Genomic DNA, 16,984 nt, shown 5'->3' with positions numbered 1-16,984 from the left:
CTGGAAGTGTCTTTCTGAAGTGAGGCATGTCAGGCTTGAACATCAACTGTGTACCTCCCAGGACAGGACACTGCTCTTAAGTTTAAAAGACAGTCAGTTGGGTGTGTGTGTGTGTGTGGGTGTGTGTGTGTGTGTGGGTGTGTGTGTGAGAGAGAGAGAGAGAGAGAGAGAGAGAGATACCTACTATAGTTAAGATTGCTGGAGCTTGAAGTTAGAAATTAAAAATGTTGTCTTCTGGTTTGTATGCTTTAGTGAACTCAGTAGCACTTGGTGTATAGTGTCTATTTTTGGTAAAACTAACTTGCTCATCTTGGAGTACATTAGACCCCCGACTTACACAGCGGTTGTGTTCCCGTGTAAGTCTCAAATTTCACGTTACCTGGAGGAGCCAGGAAATCGATCAGGCTCTAACATCCTGAATTATTTTGTGCATATATCTAACGTTATAAATGCTCCCGAAATGTGACACGGTGTGCAGGAATACAGTGTCTAGAGATCCCGTGCCTAGAGGTTTAGGGGAGGATGTGCCAGATGCTTCTAGGAGTGGCCTGGAGCTAAGGCAGATGGCAAACCATGGTTAAGGTGGGTTCCCTAACAAGCTTTTTAGTGGTCAACTCCTGGTTGGCAACCCTCACTGGGAATATCCACAGCGGACCCAGTAACCAGAATATGCATCTTGCAGTCCCCAATGACCGGTTGTTCTACGGTGGGCACCTGGTCATGGCCTCTGCTGTTTGTCTCCATGAAGTCGCTAGTACAGCAAGCAGTAAGTGGCAATACAAGAGACTTTTGGCATAGTTTTCTTACTGAGAATTGTTGAACACCGAAAGCTTGTGTTAGCATGGTTGTGTTGATTGCCCCACCATTTGCCTCATACTGTTAACAGTAAACCTTAGTATGTACACATCTGGTTTGCCTGCTTCTTGGCGACCTTTGAAGTAGTGGAATAGCTTTGTCCGTTTGAAATCAGTGGAGCAACTGCACCCACGCTTGTCTTGTTCAGAGTCAGTAGTAAAAAAATATTTGTGCAGAGCATCCTAAATACAGCATGTTGTTAAGGTTCTGATCCAAGACCCCTTGGGATCAGTGGGTAAATCAGTGCTAGACCTACTTCGGGAGGAACGGGGAGGGTAACAATTTCTGCTTTAATCAAAATGTAAGTGTGGATGAGCTGGGCCATTGGCATTTGATGTAGGTGGAGGCTAAAGTTATTGATGCCCTTAGTAGCAACTTACTTTTAAATTTTTCAGGTATGTAGATATCGATTGGCTTTAGCCACTGCTTGTTTGTCTAAATGAAAGCGCCAAATAAAAATGAGGGTGGGGAATTTGAAGGCTTCTCAACCATTCTGGCTTTCTGTCAACCTGTGCACCCTAATCTGTATTTATCTGCTTACGGTGCCTTTTATTTAATGTTTTACATACATATATTCCCCGGGGAGGGGCGGGGGGCAGGTATTGGAGACCAGTTTCTGTTGCCTTAACTACAGTGGGTGTTTCTGGGAAAACCACGTGGTCCACAGAGCATCAAGTCATTCTCTTGCTGTACAGATATTCTACATCTCACTGTAATGTGTTAGACAAAGGTGTCAGAGTTATACTGAAGTTAACCTAATGGGTTGTGCTCTGAGCTGCATAGTGGGAGACATGGCACTAAATTCCCAGGCCTTTCTCTAACCACTCCCCAGGCTTTTTGGGGAAGAAGTAATCATGTCATTGCTGTCTAACACCCTCCTTCAGAGTGATACACAGTCCTTGTCTTGGATTGCTGGTTGCTGCAATACAGGCTCTTAATGGTGAGGGAAATGGAGGAATTCCAGCGCAGTGTTAAAGTATGTTCCACAGAACACTGATGTTCTGTGAACAACCCACAGGTGTGCCATGAGCATCTGATTCTCTTGATATCCGACACTGTGGGTGTATATTTTGCTGATAAAACCAGATGCAATGTTACAATCTCATTGCTGTGATCCCTGATTAAATTACTTCATTTTGTTTTGTCTGCATATGGTGCTGTTTTGGGTTTTGGTTTCTTTTTTTGGTCTGACAGCAATTTTTAAGAAAATTTTCATTGGTGCTATTTGGTGTTCTGTGGTCTCAAAGTTTAAGAAACGCTGTTCTAGAGTAATATCAGAACATGGAAGATTGACTTGGCATCAATATGGTCTTCTAACCCACAAATGTATGGAAATTCTGAATGAAGGCTGAATGCTTAACCCAACACCTTTTTTATATGTAAAGCACTGAGTTCACGAAAACAAGGAGTTTGTTCCCCTGGGAGTTCTCTTGATTTTTTTATCTGTTAGGATATGGTCTTGCACATGCTGTATTTTAGTGTTCTACTTCATTACATACAACATTCTGGGAACAAAATTCAGTGTACAAAAATTGTAATCCGTGAAGGGTCTGCATGCTGTGCTTACAAAGAATAGGGCTTTAGTAAAACTCTGCTTCCCTAGTGACCGAGCTAATAACAGAACATTGGGGAGTGAATGTATAAGGTGTAACGTATGTGGGAATGAAAGAGCCCAGGCTGGCCCTGCGAGAAGAGGAGAGAAGGTGGTTGAGAGGAAGATGAGATTGAAAGAGGGGACACACGTAAACTTCTGAAGAGCCGTTCAAGAGACCTATTTACAACTGCAATTATCCCTGTGCACATTAAAAGTAAACTCTCTTCTCAGCATCACAGACTTAGTCTTTTTTTTTTTTTAAATTATTTTTGTCTTTATACCTTATTGATGTTGCACTTTTTGTGAGCTGCCTGCTTTTGTGCCACCCTAGCATCCTGCGTACATGTTGCACTTTTCAAAATAGGCTCTCTTTAAAATAAGAAACATTTTAAAATGGGGCAAGTCAAACGACAGTGTTTTAGCCAGTGGAACAAAGAACAAAAAACACGCTCCAGTTAGGCTATTTCTGGCTTAATATAATATAAAGAGACACTACCTAAGCACAGTTCTTGTTAAACTGGCTTCCCACTCTGGTCGCCCAATGTAGTGTCACTGCAGCAGAACTGTCTCAATGTGGTGTTAAGTGCACTCTGACTAGCCAAAGCATGTTGGTAACTGGTTTAGCTGGAAGTATGTGTAATGGAGGTTTTTAAGATTTAGCTGCTGGCACAGTATTAATTAGGCCTCCATGTTACCAGTTTACCTCATTTACGATACAGGCCTGTTTTATCTACTGGGACTTGCTGATAGATTGTGTGCCGAGAGGGTTAGGTACAAAACAAGGGAGTTAAAAGATGCTGTGGGGGAAAAACCCGATTTACAGGTTTCTTGCTTTTGTGAATGTCTCAATTTAAAATGCAAGATCAGCTCATTGTGGGGTGTGTAGGTATGGGAAAGGCGTAAATTTCACAGACCTTTTTTTCTTTCAGTATCGGACCGCTACATCCAGAGGCTTTCATTGACGTTTTGGATTAATTTAGACTTTACATCTCCAAAAAATCATCTAATTTCTTTCCTTGTTCCTCCCTTACATCTCGCCCCCAACCCCAAGACATTCCTCCCAACAATCTCTCCTACCCCACAATAAGGGGAAAAAAACCCTGTTCCACACTTCAAAATTGCTGAGCATTGGACATAAGTCCTTAGTAGCAGTTAGTCTGTCTCCTGCTAGAAAGTAAAGGAGATAATCTATTGCTCTGGTGTCATGGAATTGTAAATCATAGGATGAGGGGAAAATCAGACATTGCCCATGGGTTTTTATGCTTAAATTTGAGCTTTTCAACTCTCATGTTGTTTATCTCGTCTTACTGAAGAGGAATTTTCACACTACTTTGAAAGGAGAGGCTGCCGAACTTTTTTTTTTTAAAATATTTAAATTGGGCACTTATTCGCGGTTTGAACCGGGATAGGAATTTTTTAAGTCATTTATAGGGGCTCTTTTTTGCATACTTGACTTAATCTAATTCTTGACCTTGCCGCCCGCCCCTCTACTCTTTGATTGCTCACCTTGATAATATTTTTCTGATTTGTCAACCTTGATTGCTATTTTTGGTTCTCTGTGCCTTAATTGAGTCTGTTCTGGTATGGCTATGATCTGAAGAAGTGGGTCTGTCCCACGAATGCTCCTCACCTAATAAATTTATTCTGTTACGGCTTTTAAAGTGCTACTGGACTGCTTTTTTGTTTTGATTTTTATTTTTTTTATTTACTCCATTGTATTGTAAGTTTTTTATATCAGCCCAATATTAGTTAATTCAGGGTTCCTGCTTAGCTCCTATTTTTAAAAATCTGGGATCTGAATTGAAAAAAACAAAATATGCTTTTGATATTCTTTTAAATCCACAGTCATTGGATTATGTCACTCTTGAGGTCTAGTTCATTATTGTCCTGCATAAGATGGAAAATGAGAAACTGGGCCCTTTTAACTTTTTAGGCTTAAAATTTAAAGAATTAGATCAGCGTTTATCTGAGAGCCACTGCACAGTGAGGTATGCCTACTTACACGTGGGTGAATTTGACCTAGTGACTTTTAAAGAAGGTACTTTATTGTCATTATAATACAGGTTGAACCTCTCTCGTCCAGCACCCTCATGACCTGACTGGTGCTGGACAAGAAAATTTGCCGGAACACAGGAGGCTAGTGTTATCTAGCACATTACGAACACTGTCACTGCTTCCTGGGCTCTTAGACATTTAGGGATAAATTACAGCTAAATGACAGCACAGAACACTGAGTGCCAACCCTGGTGGCTGTAAACAAACTTTATGGGACCATGGGAAGCTTGGTCACACCCATGATAAGTGGTCATCCAGCTAACCAGAATCATGCAGGATTATGGCTGTTGCCGGATGAGAGAGTTCGGGATTAGAGATGTTCAACCAGTACAGCAAATCGAAAATTATCCTCATACCATCCAGTTTCAAGAAGTTTTTTTTTGTATTACCTGTAAAAAGAGTTGTGAATCTGAATTACATGGGAAATGCTTGGATGTCCTGTCGTAAAGAATTGAGAGTTCTGGATTTAGTGGCATTTCATGATCCATGTCTGTGTTGAATGCTCCAAAACTTACAGTTGCATTGCAGTGGTGGCGTTGTGAAAGAAGAATTAGAGGGATCAAAGAATCCCACTTTGTTTCTCTACCTGTAAAACAAAAATAATTTCCAGACCTTACAGGGATGTTCTGCTCCTAGTCTGTGGGTAATGTTTTGTTTGGTTTTTTGTTTTGTTTTATGCACGGTGTACTGTGATGACTGTCTGTAGGCATTTGTCTGCAAAGTACCCTGAAGGATCTGGCTGCATCTTCTCTTAAAGGAAGCTATGTATCTAAAACACCCAAATTGCTTTTGAAAATCCTTGCTAGAAGCCCCACTTCTTTCAGCAGCTCAAAAATTTTACAGGCAGTCTTTCCCACAAGTGTGTTGGAAGCTGTTGGCCATAGAGAAACCCATACAAGACAAAAATATTCAGAAATAAGGCTTAAGGAACTCCTTTTTTTTCTTTGTATTATGCCTAAGAACATAGTTTGGTACAGTAAACCCTTGATTTAATGGACTAATGGGGGGCAGGGGTGTCTGTTAAATCCAAATGGTTATATTGTACGAGGATGCAGTGACCTTCCCAGCTAATCACTCACTTCTGTCCAATGCCTCCACTTCCCTTCCTGTCTCCTGCCCCATTCTTCCCCTCACACCACCTTCTCCCAATTAGTGGGAGAGGAGCTGCACGCCGTCCTGGCTCCTTCTGCCTTCCATGGCTCTTAGCCCGTTCAATGCTGTAGCTCCTCTGGCCCCAGCGGCTCAGGTGAGTTGCCGGCATTTATTGGGGGGGTGCCCCGCTGGCAGACATTATTTCTGAAGCCTGTTAAATCAGGGTCTGTTAAATTGAGGGTTTACTGTAGTTGTAACCCCTTTTGATAGCTGTACATTCATTTCTAAACAAATGAAAATAGTCATCCTCCTAACCATGGCTTCCAACATAGAAACTAGAAGGATGGGAACCCAGAAGTTGCTCTGAAGAAACTGCTTAAAACCTCCTGGGAACATTTATGGATTTCTCAGATAAAGGGGCTCGCTGGCCAACTTCAGAGGCTAAAAATTTACTGTCTGAGTTCACAGTTGTAGCTAGGTAAGTATTATGTTGAGGAATTATTCCATTCTTATGTTGAAGAATATGGCGGCTGTTTTGAATCAGTCTTTCGCATTCTCACACGTTGGTTAATAGGGTATGGATATCCTCTTTTTAAGAGGAAGACTAGGCTATAAAGATCAAGTCCTGTATTCACACAGTTAACAATTTTTTGCATTCTGGTCTGTGATGTAATTGGTCACATTATTGAGGCCTGAGTAGATGAACCAACCATAATATGAATGATAAACTTATTTTGCTTTTGTGAGCAAACCTTAATGCAAAATACAACTGAAAAGTGGGTAGCAGCAGGATCTCATACCATCAGAATTAAGTTGGTCACCCCTAAACGCTGTCTAATTTTTGGAACTATAGAAGGGTTGTGTATTTTTTAGCTTTCTGTAGAACAATAAAGAAAGCTACCTGCCAAGTTAGACTTTGATTAGCAAAATTTGGAGAAAATGGGTATCGGTTAGATTTCCTGTGTAGACTGGGTTTGGGTTTTTGTTTTTTAAGAGATGGGGTGTTGTTTCCCATCCCCAATCAAAAATTAGACCTCCTAACCCACAAAATGCCTATAACATTTTACTGAGTATTTAATTTTAAAACCTCTAAACTTGGAAATTTTGTATTTTTAATGCTTTGAGTTTTATATGGGTATGATCTATTTTTATACCCTTATTTTTAAGAATACCCAAAACAATGGAATTTGTGTCAATCAGTTGTGTAGCACAGGTGTATGCATCCCTTGACAAATGTAGCTTGCAATAAGCACCCCAGGAGATCTTAACTTTAAATGCAGGTGCATTGGTAGCATCTCTAAAAGTATAGAGTTTTCATGACCTCTCATTCCTCCATTGTCCAAAACTGTTGTTCACGTTAATAAGACAATCTGATTTCCAGTCCTGTTTGAGTTAATCTTGCAAAGCTGTATGTGAGGCTATTCTTTGGATAAATCGGAAAGAATGGAGACAGTGAATGATTACTGTGCAAAGAAAAGTAAACTTTCATATCCGGCAGCCCTGGGATTGGGATGCTGCTGGATATTCAAATAGTCTGGATAATAGACAGACAGGAATACCTAGTAGTGTATAACACTACAGGAAAAACAAGGTTAGATATTCAGAAACATATGTAGAGTACTTTATTTACCAATAACAGTAATATTGTACACTTATTTGTATTTTGTTTGTATTTACTTTCACTGTACTGTACTTATAGAAAAGTAACAAATTTACGTATGGTTAAAATGCTGGTTATTTGCAAGTTCTGGATGATGGAATGCCAGTTATGAAAGTATTTACTGTATCCACAGATCACTTTTAATATGAAGCCCTATTTTTGCATGGGGCATGTTTAAACTTCATCGTTAAGAATTAGTTTTGAGTATCTTCTCACCACTTGGAACCTAATACTTGCTTATCTTACTGTCTTAATCTTGACAAGTCACTTGATATTTTTTCAATGATATTTGGCTAGACAGACAACCATGATGAGTACAACTTCCAGAACAAAATACAGTCAGTAGAAACTTCATCCTTCCCTAAGCAGCACACGTTGTTGTTAGGGAGGTTGATTAGTTAAACAGTTCTACTGCAATACTACCAAACATAGCTCTTCCTAATTTCTCACAATTCTGTATTATTCATGGTCTCTCAGTAATTTCTACCTTGTCTTCTCATTCTCACCTGGCCTAAAAAGTACAAAAGAACTTTTGTGTCCAAAAAGCCACCTTTTGGGTCTTTTTTTATTTAAAGACGCTGCGTTTTAGACGTGTAGTGGACTATTGGTGCGTATTTTAGAGTGTTTGAAGCAAACCAGAAAGTCAATTAAAACTTTTTAAAGAAGTTGTACAGCAGTTGAACATAGTTCAACACTGCATTGTTGGATGAATGTTTTTCTACTGTCATACATTTGTTTGTTTGTTTTAATTAGTAGTCTCAAGTGAGCACTTGATCCAGGAAGTACCTGTAGTGCCAGGGCAACCCCTTAAGCTTAAAGCCTGCTCCATTTTCTACAGCACCTGAACCCTACCTCACTTCGTAAAATGAAGGCTATGTGTCACAAGCCGGTTAGAACTGGCTGTTGCTATGGTTTTCACGGTGGAAGGAACAGTTAAAGGGTCACATGTCCAGTGAGGGAAATGCCTTTCTCACATGACGCTTTGGTGGCCTGATTAGCATACAGGAAGTTAGCTCCCTGCTAGCTGTTATGATGCTGTGATAACTGATGTGGTGACATCACCCCTGCTACATACGTATTGATTGTTCTTGTGCATAGCTGTTTTGAGAATGGAATGGTTGAAACAGGGCCTTATGGGCTTTCTGTCAATGCCCCATTCCCTGACTAGCAATGTTGTCTTGAATGCAACTTCCTTTTTACAAATCGGGTTTAAGTATATTGTTTTTAAATGTGTTTTAATAGGCTCTGAGAGCGATTCAGCAGACTTAAATCTGTCAACAGAATTCTTCCAAATTGTTTCATGCCCAAATTTGTGCCATATTTTGTCCTCTTGTAGTAGGAGTGAATGGGGATAAGACCTTCCCCAAGAGAATAAAAATATAATCCTTTCATATCGGTTTGGGTGTTCACAGAAGTCTGAACTCAGTTTTCTTGAATTGCATCAACTGGTCCTCTCAGGGAGGTGTTTGCAAAAACTGATTTGACATGCCATCACAGTTAATGTTCAGGGACCCAGCTTGCTACTTGGAAGCATACCCAAGTTTGTTTTTCACTGTTACATAAAGTAATAGTAGAATTAACTTTTTCATATCTTGCAGGCCTGGAATGAGGCAGTTGCTAGATATTCAAATATTCTGGATAATAGAGAGGTATATCTAGCAATGCATAACTACAGAAAAACAAAATTAGATATTAAGAAATAAACGTATGCAGAGTACTTTATTTACCAACAGTAGTATTAAACACTGTAAACTTGGTGCTGTATTTTGCTGTATTTATTTGTATTTACTTTCACTGTACTGTAATTATGGAAAATGTAACTAAAATTTGCTTATGGTTAAAATGCCAGTTTATTTGAGAGCTGTGGATGAGAGAGTGCTGGATATGAGTCTACTGTAGTCTTTTGTTTTTCAAAGTCTCATGATTTCAAATAGTATGTGGCTTTTCTGGTGGGTAATAGTGTTCATAGCCCAGATAACCAAAATCTGCATGGTATCTTGTATACTTGTGGAAGTCCGTTATAGTACAAGATGCTTGGCTATGTACTACTTTATAGCTTTACAACCTAAAAAGGAATAATCTAATTGTATGTATCTTTTTAAAAATATGTTGGATTAGGTTCAGCTACATGAACAACTCCTACAGATCAACACAAGGTTGTGTTACCTAAGTAATGAGATTAGTGCTTTTAGTTAATTTTGTTTTTTGAAAATCCTTTTCAGGTGATTCCCTCCCTGCCACCCCCTCTTCTTAGCAGGATAGGTAGGAAAGCCAAGTGGTGGTGTTTTTGAGATGATGTGCTTTAACTTTGCCTATATGGAAACCCCTCTAATACCCTCCCTCCCAGTCTTGTTTTAGCCAAGACAACCAATCCGGTGTACCTTAGTCCGAGAAAATCTTGGGCTGTAAATTTTCACCTGTGCCCCCATAGTTATTTTAAACCCCTTCAGAATTAAACGATTGGTTCACTGGCTCACTGTGCCCCCTAGAGGAAACAGAAATTCACTTTCTGCTCCTTCTCTACCAAGGTGGACAACTAACTGCATTCATGGAGTATTGAGGATAGGACTACAGTTAAGATACCAAAGACTGCATTTCATAGCCACCAATATTGTTTTTCATCTAACATGGCTTTACTGAAAGTGTGCCATTTACCTTAATATGCGGCTTGTCAAAAGTGGCTAAAGAATAATAGCTCCAGTAGAGGTACTCTGCACTGTGGGGCTAATCTGTCCCTGTTTTGAGATTCTCTCTGACATGATCTGGTGCATTACCACATAAATGTTGCTTGTTGTCTTTATTAAGTATCTGGAGTCCTCAGATAAACTTCTGTGTGTCTCAAAAAGTAGTATTGTTAAATTGAGAAGTTATAATTTAAGGTAGGGAGAAACTGCCTCATCTTATGAAGTTAGCCCCATATTCTGTCATGCTTACCAATTGTAAATAAAGGTAACTCTTATAACAAAGTAGATATTAAAGATCAAGTGCTTAAGCCTCTTGTGCTGCAGCAAGGCTTCTATAATGGATGCCTTTATATTTTCTTTATTTGGCTTCATTGTCATAAAAATCTTATGCTGTTTTAAGATTATTTTGTCAGGTTTGCAATGGTCAGCAGTAGTGCACAGAACAACTATTTCATTTACAGGACGCTGGTTGATTGAAAAGGCATCTGTTGTAGTTTGGTAGCTTTTATTCTGGGTTTGCAGCACAGGTGTTGAAATGCATGCTTATAAAGTGATTCTGCTTACCCTATAAACAATGTAAGTTCTAGCAGCATGGATGGAGACTATGCTATTTCAGTAAAAGACCATTTATTTCCTTGCTGGAAGATGCCATATACTTGGTATCTGAAAATTCCTAACCCTAGCACATTGCTGATCACATATATTTTACTAAAGACTCGTTTCAGATCAAGTTCTTAATTTGTTTTGGCAAATGGCTCCTCCTGCCCAATCAGAAAGCTGTATGCTGCAGTGGAAAGAATGGTACTGTAGTCTGCTGTTCTTGTGTGACTATCCTAGAGTCCAAAGGTAGTTCAGGTGTCTGAATCCAGCACTTGTTAAGATACAGCAAATTGAACAGATAACGACTCTTCTGTCCTTTAAAATTCCAGATATTGTCTGTCTGTCTGTTCCTGCTTCAGTGGGACTCTCTTAATTTAAATTAATTTAACGCTTGGGTGGGTGATAAGGTAAGCAACCTGATTAAATGTGGGTCATTTGAATCCATGTCATACTCCTACAGACTGAATAGATTAGGCCCTTGAGCATTCAGAGAAATGTAGTGAGCAAATAGTTTCTGATAAGCCCTGGGATATAGGTCCTCGGTGTGCTTAGAGCATGGGTGTCCAACCTTTTGGCTTGCCTGGGCCTCATTGAGTGAAGAGGAATTGTCTTGGGCCACATATAAAATATATAATATAGTTAATGTATATAAATCACATAATAACGTTAAAAGTTTACGATCTTGTGGGGCCGCGTTACTAGCTGTCCAGGGCCTCGTGTGGCCCGCGGGTTGGACATGCCTGGCTTAGAGCTTTGGTTCTCAGTGACTCAGCGCCATTGATTATGAAAGAATTGGTTGAGTCAACAGTTCCAGATGGGAGGCTTTTTCCACTGTACAAACTACCATTATGTTTGGCACTTCTGTTGGCAGTCTCAACAGTGTCACCAAGGGTTTCAGGCAGGTGGGTCTCCAACAACCCCATTTTAAAGGAGTATTTCCTGCTGGGACCCCAGACTTCAGTGAGTACAGTTTTGAAGAACAAAACAGCATCCACTGCCTGGCATGACCTCACACACCAGCATACAACTGAGGTTGCATTGCATGGAAGTTGCCAATTAACGTTACAAAACGCACATACTCTGCATATTGTGACTTTTTTTTTTTAAACCTGTGGTGCCTGCTAGGGGTCCCCACGAATTCCTCTGCCAATGGCGATGATGCTCCTGTTTATGGTCGCAACCCACGGTTTGGTAGCCAAAGATTTTATGACCTGTTTCTGCTCTTGCTGTGACTATTTATTCGTAAGCATAAACATCTTGCTGTGCTTATGGTCTTCAGATGAAAACTGGAATCTGAAGTGAACTCTGGTCTTGTGTTTTGGATACAAATACTTTCTTCATGCGTGAGGCATTCGTGGTCAATCTGTCAGTAGAAGCTGAAAAAAGTTAAATGCCCATGCTTTCTCTTTTTGCTTTACAGTGATCTAAAGAGAGACAAGAGAGTCCCCTCACCTGATATAATAGTGTTATCGGATAATGAACCTTCAAGCCCTAGAATGAATGGTTTAACAAAAATAGCATTAAGAGAGACCAACACTGAGGCACTCATGGTGAGTCCACGTTTGTTGAGGCACTGTAGGCCAGGGTGAGCAAATTTTTTTTCCTCAGGCTACTCTTTTTGTCCCTGCAATTAGCAGCCTCCCCCCGCCCCCCCACCTGTCTAATGAAATCCAAACCCACAGGAATTTCAATTATGTTCATATGAAAAGAATCCCTTCCTGCATGTATAAGAAAATAAGTCTGTAGAATGTAAAAACTTCACTAATCGGTATACAAATGTAAATACACAGACATAAAAACATTTCAATGTTTTTAATGAACTGGATGTCCCTGCATCACTCCACTTACAAAAATTTCATGCCCATTGAGGGGGGCCTGCCCCCCACTTCGTGCACCCCTGCTCTAGGCTGTGCTCCTTAGAAATTTTGAGACAGGTACTACTTATTCTGAATTGATGCTGAGACTACAGGATGTAAGATTCAGCAGCTGTTTTCACCTTTTTCTTATATAGCTTTGAGCAATTTGATCTCTTGGGGCTGAAACTGAAGTCTGTGTTTGGGCTTCTGCTTGCTTACTTTCCCTCACCCCCATTAAAACTCTTCAAAAACTTGTTAGCCACTCATTCAGTATTTAATATAACACAGTATTGTTATGTCCAGTATTCCTGCTTCACTTTGCTTTTAAACAAGAAGTTTCTGCTTCTTGAACTGGTTTTATTTTTTTTCCCTAGGTTAGTGAAGGATGGATTTGAAACCCTGATTTTGCTTTGAGTTCTTTCTCAGCACTTAATTTTTCTGTCTGTACATTCTTAGTGAATGCTGTTTAGTCTCATTGAGTTATTCTGCTATAGGTTGTCATTACTTGTACTTTATCTTTTTTTCCTTAACTGGCCTTGCAGAAGAGCAGCCCAGAGGAGCGCGAGAGAATGATTAAACAGCTAAAAGAAGAATTACGGTTAGAAGAAGCAAAACTTGTTTTATTGAAAAAACTGCGGCAGAGTCAAATACAGAAAGAGACCACTACCCAGAAGGTATTCACTGCTCCACAGATGTTTAACAAGTGTTCTCCATTTCTAAACACTATTGGCATGATTAATGTCATAATTTGTGTACCTCTTTGTATTGCTCTCAAATCAAAATGTATTATAACACTTCAGAATAACCCTTTGCTGTGGGAGGGGGGTACTATTTTCTCCAAACATTATGTGAATTTCCTTGTTTCTTAGAACAGTCCAGTTTGGCAGTCCAACCACCATAAAAACTAAAACTTTTTAAAAATCTATTCTTCATCTCTACAAAATGGGTAGCCAATACAGAAATGTACTTAAAGTCTGTTCTAGTTCCTGTATTATCTTCCCCACCACCCCGATCCCATTTTCAAATATAGATCTCTTATGGGATCTGTATATGAAGAATATTTATTAAATTAATCCTTTACAAAGGCCATTTTCTTTCCACTGAGTTTGAATAATGCATGTATAATAGAAGAGCTTAGCAGTATATCCCTTCTTAAAATTATGCACAATAGTTTACTAGCACTTTGCTGTTGCATGAGTCTTCCAAAGTGTACCATGTCCTCTACATCATGTTTTTGCTGTTTTTAGTTTTAATGCTGTAAAACTGTTCATTAATTAGTTTTATGCTTTTTTTAGTTTGAGACCATTGGACAGCTCAAGCATTCTTGTGTTGAAATATTGCACATCTGAAATAATCATTTAAAAAAAAAATCTAGATCCTTAATAGAACATTTTTCCAGCATTTAATATAATCAAAATACCTTTTGAAAGGTCAGGTTGCAAGCATTTTTACCTATCTGCACCTGAGCTCAGGATTCTGAAACACTATTTAAGCATCTAAGAATCAAATACACAGAACCAGTAGCAAAGTACTGGATCCCTTATACTGCTTCAGATGTTCCTGATAAACCCATGCAAGGGAAACTCAAAATTCTGAGCTGTAGTCTTAGTAGATAAATAGTTGAAAATCATTTCCTGTTTAATTTTACTTTAATATGTGTGTGACTTCATGGCTCTTAACAGCTTTTGTACGTACTTTTATTAAGCATTTTAGCTCACGCTGGAGGTAGGTGTAAGGAGAAACATTTTATTTCCCTTACTTGTGGTTTTTCTTTTAGTCATTTTGTTTTTAAACTCTCACATTTTTGTTTACTGAAACCAAATAGATGTGTGTGTTACATGCGTTAGACAATCTGCTACTGAACACTGATTAAGTGAACTTTGAATACTGAATTGACAGTATAAAGGAACTACATATTTTAGAAAGCTTTCTTAATATCTTAACTAATCAGGGAACAGTCCTTTAACAATTAAAGAAACTTTGTCCCTGCATTGGGGACTGAATTAGATTGCATATTGAGACCTATGTAATTTTTAAATAATTAGTTTTAAAATGTATTGTAAACTACTGAACTGTTGCATTGCTGAAAGTCTTAATTTATAAAGGTATAGCATTTATCTACAAGAAAGAATGAGCGAATCTTTTATCTACACTTGAATACTATCTTGTGTATTTAAATATGGCACTTTGTATGTGAGTGTAAGGGAGGGGGGTATCAATATATTGGAATAATCTCTCATCAAGTTACAAGGAGGTAAATATTTTATTTTCCTTAATTTCCTGCAATTTGGCTCATGCCCTCACATATCTGTCTCTGGTTTTAATCTTGCAGCCTCCTGGTTCCTCTGGGAGTGCTGTGGCCACCCCTCCCCCATTGGTGCGGGGAACACAGAACGTTCCTTCTGGCAAGCCATCCCTTCAGGTTAGCGTGGGAGCATTACATTGCCGAGTTTGGGGCATGCAGGGGAGATGAAGGTGCATAGTGCTAGGAGGGCTAATCTTCAGTATAAATCTAGTGAAGTTGCTCCATGTGTTGCGGGGTGGAGGCATAGTAATATGTTGATGACATCTCCTTCGCTTCTAATCACAAACATTCTAGCAAACTTGTATAGTGGCAGTTAATGAACAGTTTTCACACACACACTGTCCTCCAAGTTTTATTTGATAGGTGTGGATGTCCGTGCTCTAACTAGAGTCACAAGAACAGCCTGGTTCCAAGTGGAATTCTTTTTGTGATATTTAAATTACGGCTAGCCCCTGTGACCCCCAGTTGCAGTAAGCTTTTAAGACGTAGTGGGGGAGAATAAGATGTTGCAGGCGGATAACCCTGGAAGCTCATCTTCCAGTGGCTTATTTTTAAAATAAGTCCAATTCCAAATGCACTTTCCTGACTGATACATAGGAGGTACTGAAAGAGCCTTTGTCGTAGACAAAATTAAGCAGTGTGTGTTATCTGGGCACCTATGAAACTATCCTACCATCATAAGCACATTTCAGGTCTCCAGAATAAAATAAGCAACTCAAAGATGGGTGGATTCTTTGTGCTGCACGCTGACATAGCTGCCATCTCTACAGACAGCACTTAAGGGAACTTGCACCACAAGTGAAATTTTCAATTAGCAAATAGTGGAAATGTTTCCAGCAACAGAAGGCATATGGTCAGTAGATAGGAGTACTGGTTCCCAGCTCTGGGCTCTATTACTGTGCTGTATCTCACTCGCTGAAAAACTTTAACCTCTCTGTCTATCTAGTATAAAATTGCAGTTCCTGCACTTCATGTAGTTTATTTGTAAAGCACTTCTAAAAATCTTGAATTACAATCACAATGTATGTGAACATTAGCTTCCCTTATAACCTTAAAAGCATGAAGTTGTGTTTCTTACTATAGATAGCGAAAGGGGGAAAACTTTAGGGCTTTTGTGAGACCCTCACTTGTGAACAGTGGCAAGTTTTTGGCTTCACTAAGTGAACATATGCCCATCTGTATAAAACTATTTAAAAAAGTTCTCTACCTTAGAATACCATGTTATAACTGAAGTCTTTCCATTTTTACGCCAGATTGCTTCAGGGAGCAATGATCCTCTGTCTTTACATTGTGTGAAGTCTGAGATTTACCTCTATGCAAATCATTCCCTCCATAACAATACAAAGAACAGCTCAGCAAATAGATTAAAGAGGAGAGCGAGAAAGCAGGAATGAAAGAAAAATCTGTTCAGGCATTTATAAGGAAGGCGTGGCAGTGCACTCTTTGAAAATTGTGCAGGCCTGCAAACAGTCAAATACTAACAGAGAGGAAGCCGTGCTTGTCTATACACTATCAAAACAAAAAGCAGTCAAGTAGCACTTTAAAGACTAGCAAAACCTAATAAACTATTTTTTTAGTCAAATACTACTGTTAGGAACTAAATAGAAACATCCCTATAGCTAAGCATGTTATGTTTTCTAAAAATAAATTTAAATTCTTCTCTTTTTGTAGACCTCTTCTACACGTATGCCAGGCGCTGTTATTCCCCCTCCACTGGTCCGTGGAGGGCAACAGGCATCTTCAAAACTGGGATCTCAACAGAATACACAAATAGTAATGCCGCCTCTTGTCAGAGGAGCACAGGTAAGAGCTGGTGTGGTGGTATGTCTCCCTCATCACATCAGGTGCCGCCTTTGTTCCCGTGAAGGCCTAAGGGATTGTCTCACTGAATCTCTCTCCACGTTTACACTCGAAGGCTGAGTCATGATCACCATTTTTTACCCAGAAAAGTTGGATGAGGTTCCTGTAAGGCCATCTCCTTCACAGACTGTATGTTTTACTTCTGAGTGATGCAAGGTCCTTCCAACCTGTGTTTGTCTCTGTGACTGAGAGATTTTTAATGGGTCTCAGGTGACACGGAATGCTACTATTGGGCCAGCTTTACCCAGCCGAACAATGTGGAAAACTTAATCCTGCTATGTGTTTGGTTCTTAAACGTTTTTATCTTTACTTCTCCTGTTTTTATCCATTTCACCTCTGATGTGTAACTCTCTCTCAGTGCCTTCATTGTCGAATTGACTAATGTGCTGCTAGAATGAGATGGCAAACTAGAGAACTGAAAAT

At 39.4% G+C, this 16,984-nt stretch overlaps 1 protein-coding gene across 2 annotated transcripts in view; it reads left to right on the top strand.

Moving 5' to 3' along the window:
* Window positions 1-16,984, top strand: part of GATAD2A (GATA zinc finger domain containing 2A) — a 100,282-nt gene that overhangs the window by 72,303 nt on the left and 10,995 nt on the right. For both annotated transcript variants that reach the window (XM_074978441.1, XM_074978440.1), the window contains exons 5-8: window positions 11,961-12,090; window positions 12,939-13,070; window positions 14,729-14,818; window positions 16,373-16,504. In XM_074978441.1, coding sequence (XP_074834542.1) covers window positions 11,961-12,090; window positions 12,939-13,070; window positions 14,729-14,818; window positions 16,373-16,504 — 484 coding nt within the window. The remainder of the gene's footprint in view (window positions 1-11,960; window positions 12,091-12,938; window positions 13,071-14,728; window positions 14,819-16,372; window positions 16,505-16,984) is intronic.

This window comes from Carettochelys insculpta, chromosome 27 (genome assembly GCF_033958435.1).
Source record: "Carettochelys insculpta isolate YL-2023 chromosome 27, ASM3395843v1, whole genome shotgun sequence".
NCBI classification, from domain to species: Eukaryota; Metazoa; Chordata; order Testudines; family Carettochelyidae; genus Carettochelys; species Carettochelys insculpta.
Note: the sequence above shows the minus strand (reverse complement) of the source record. Positions and strands in the feature narration are given on the sequence as shown.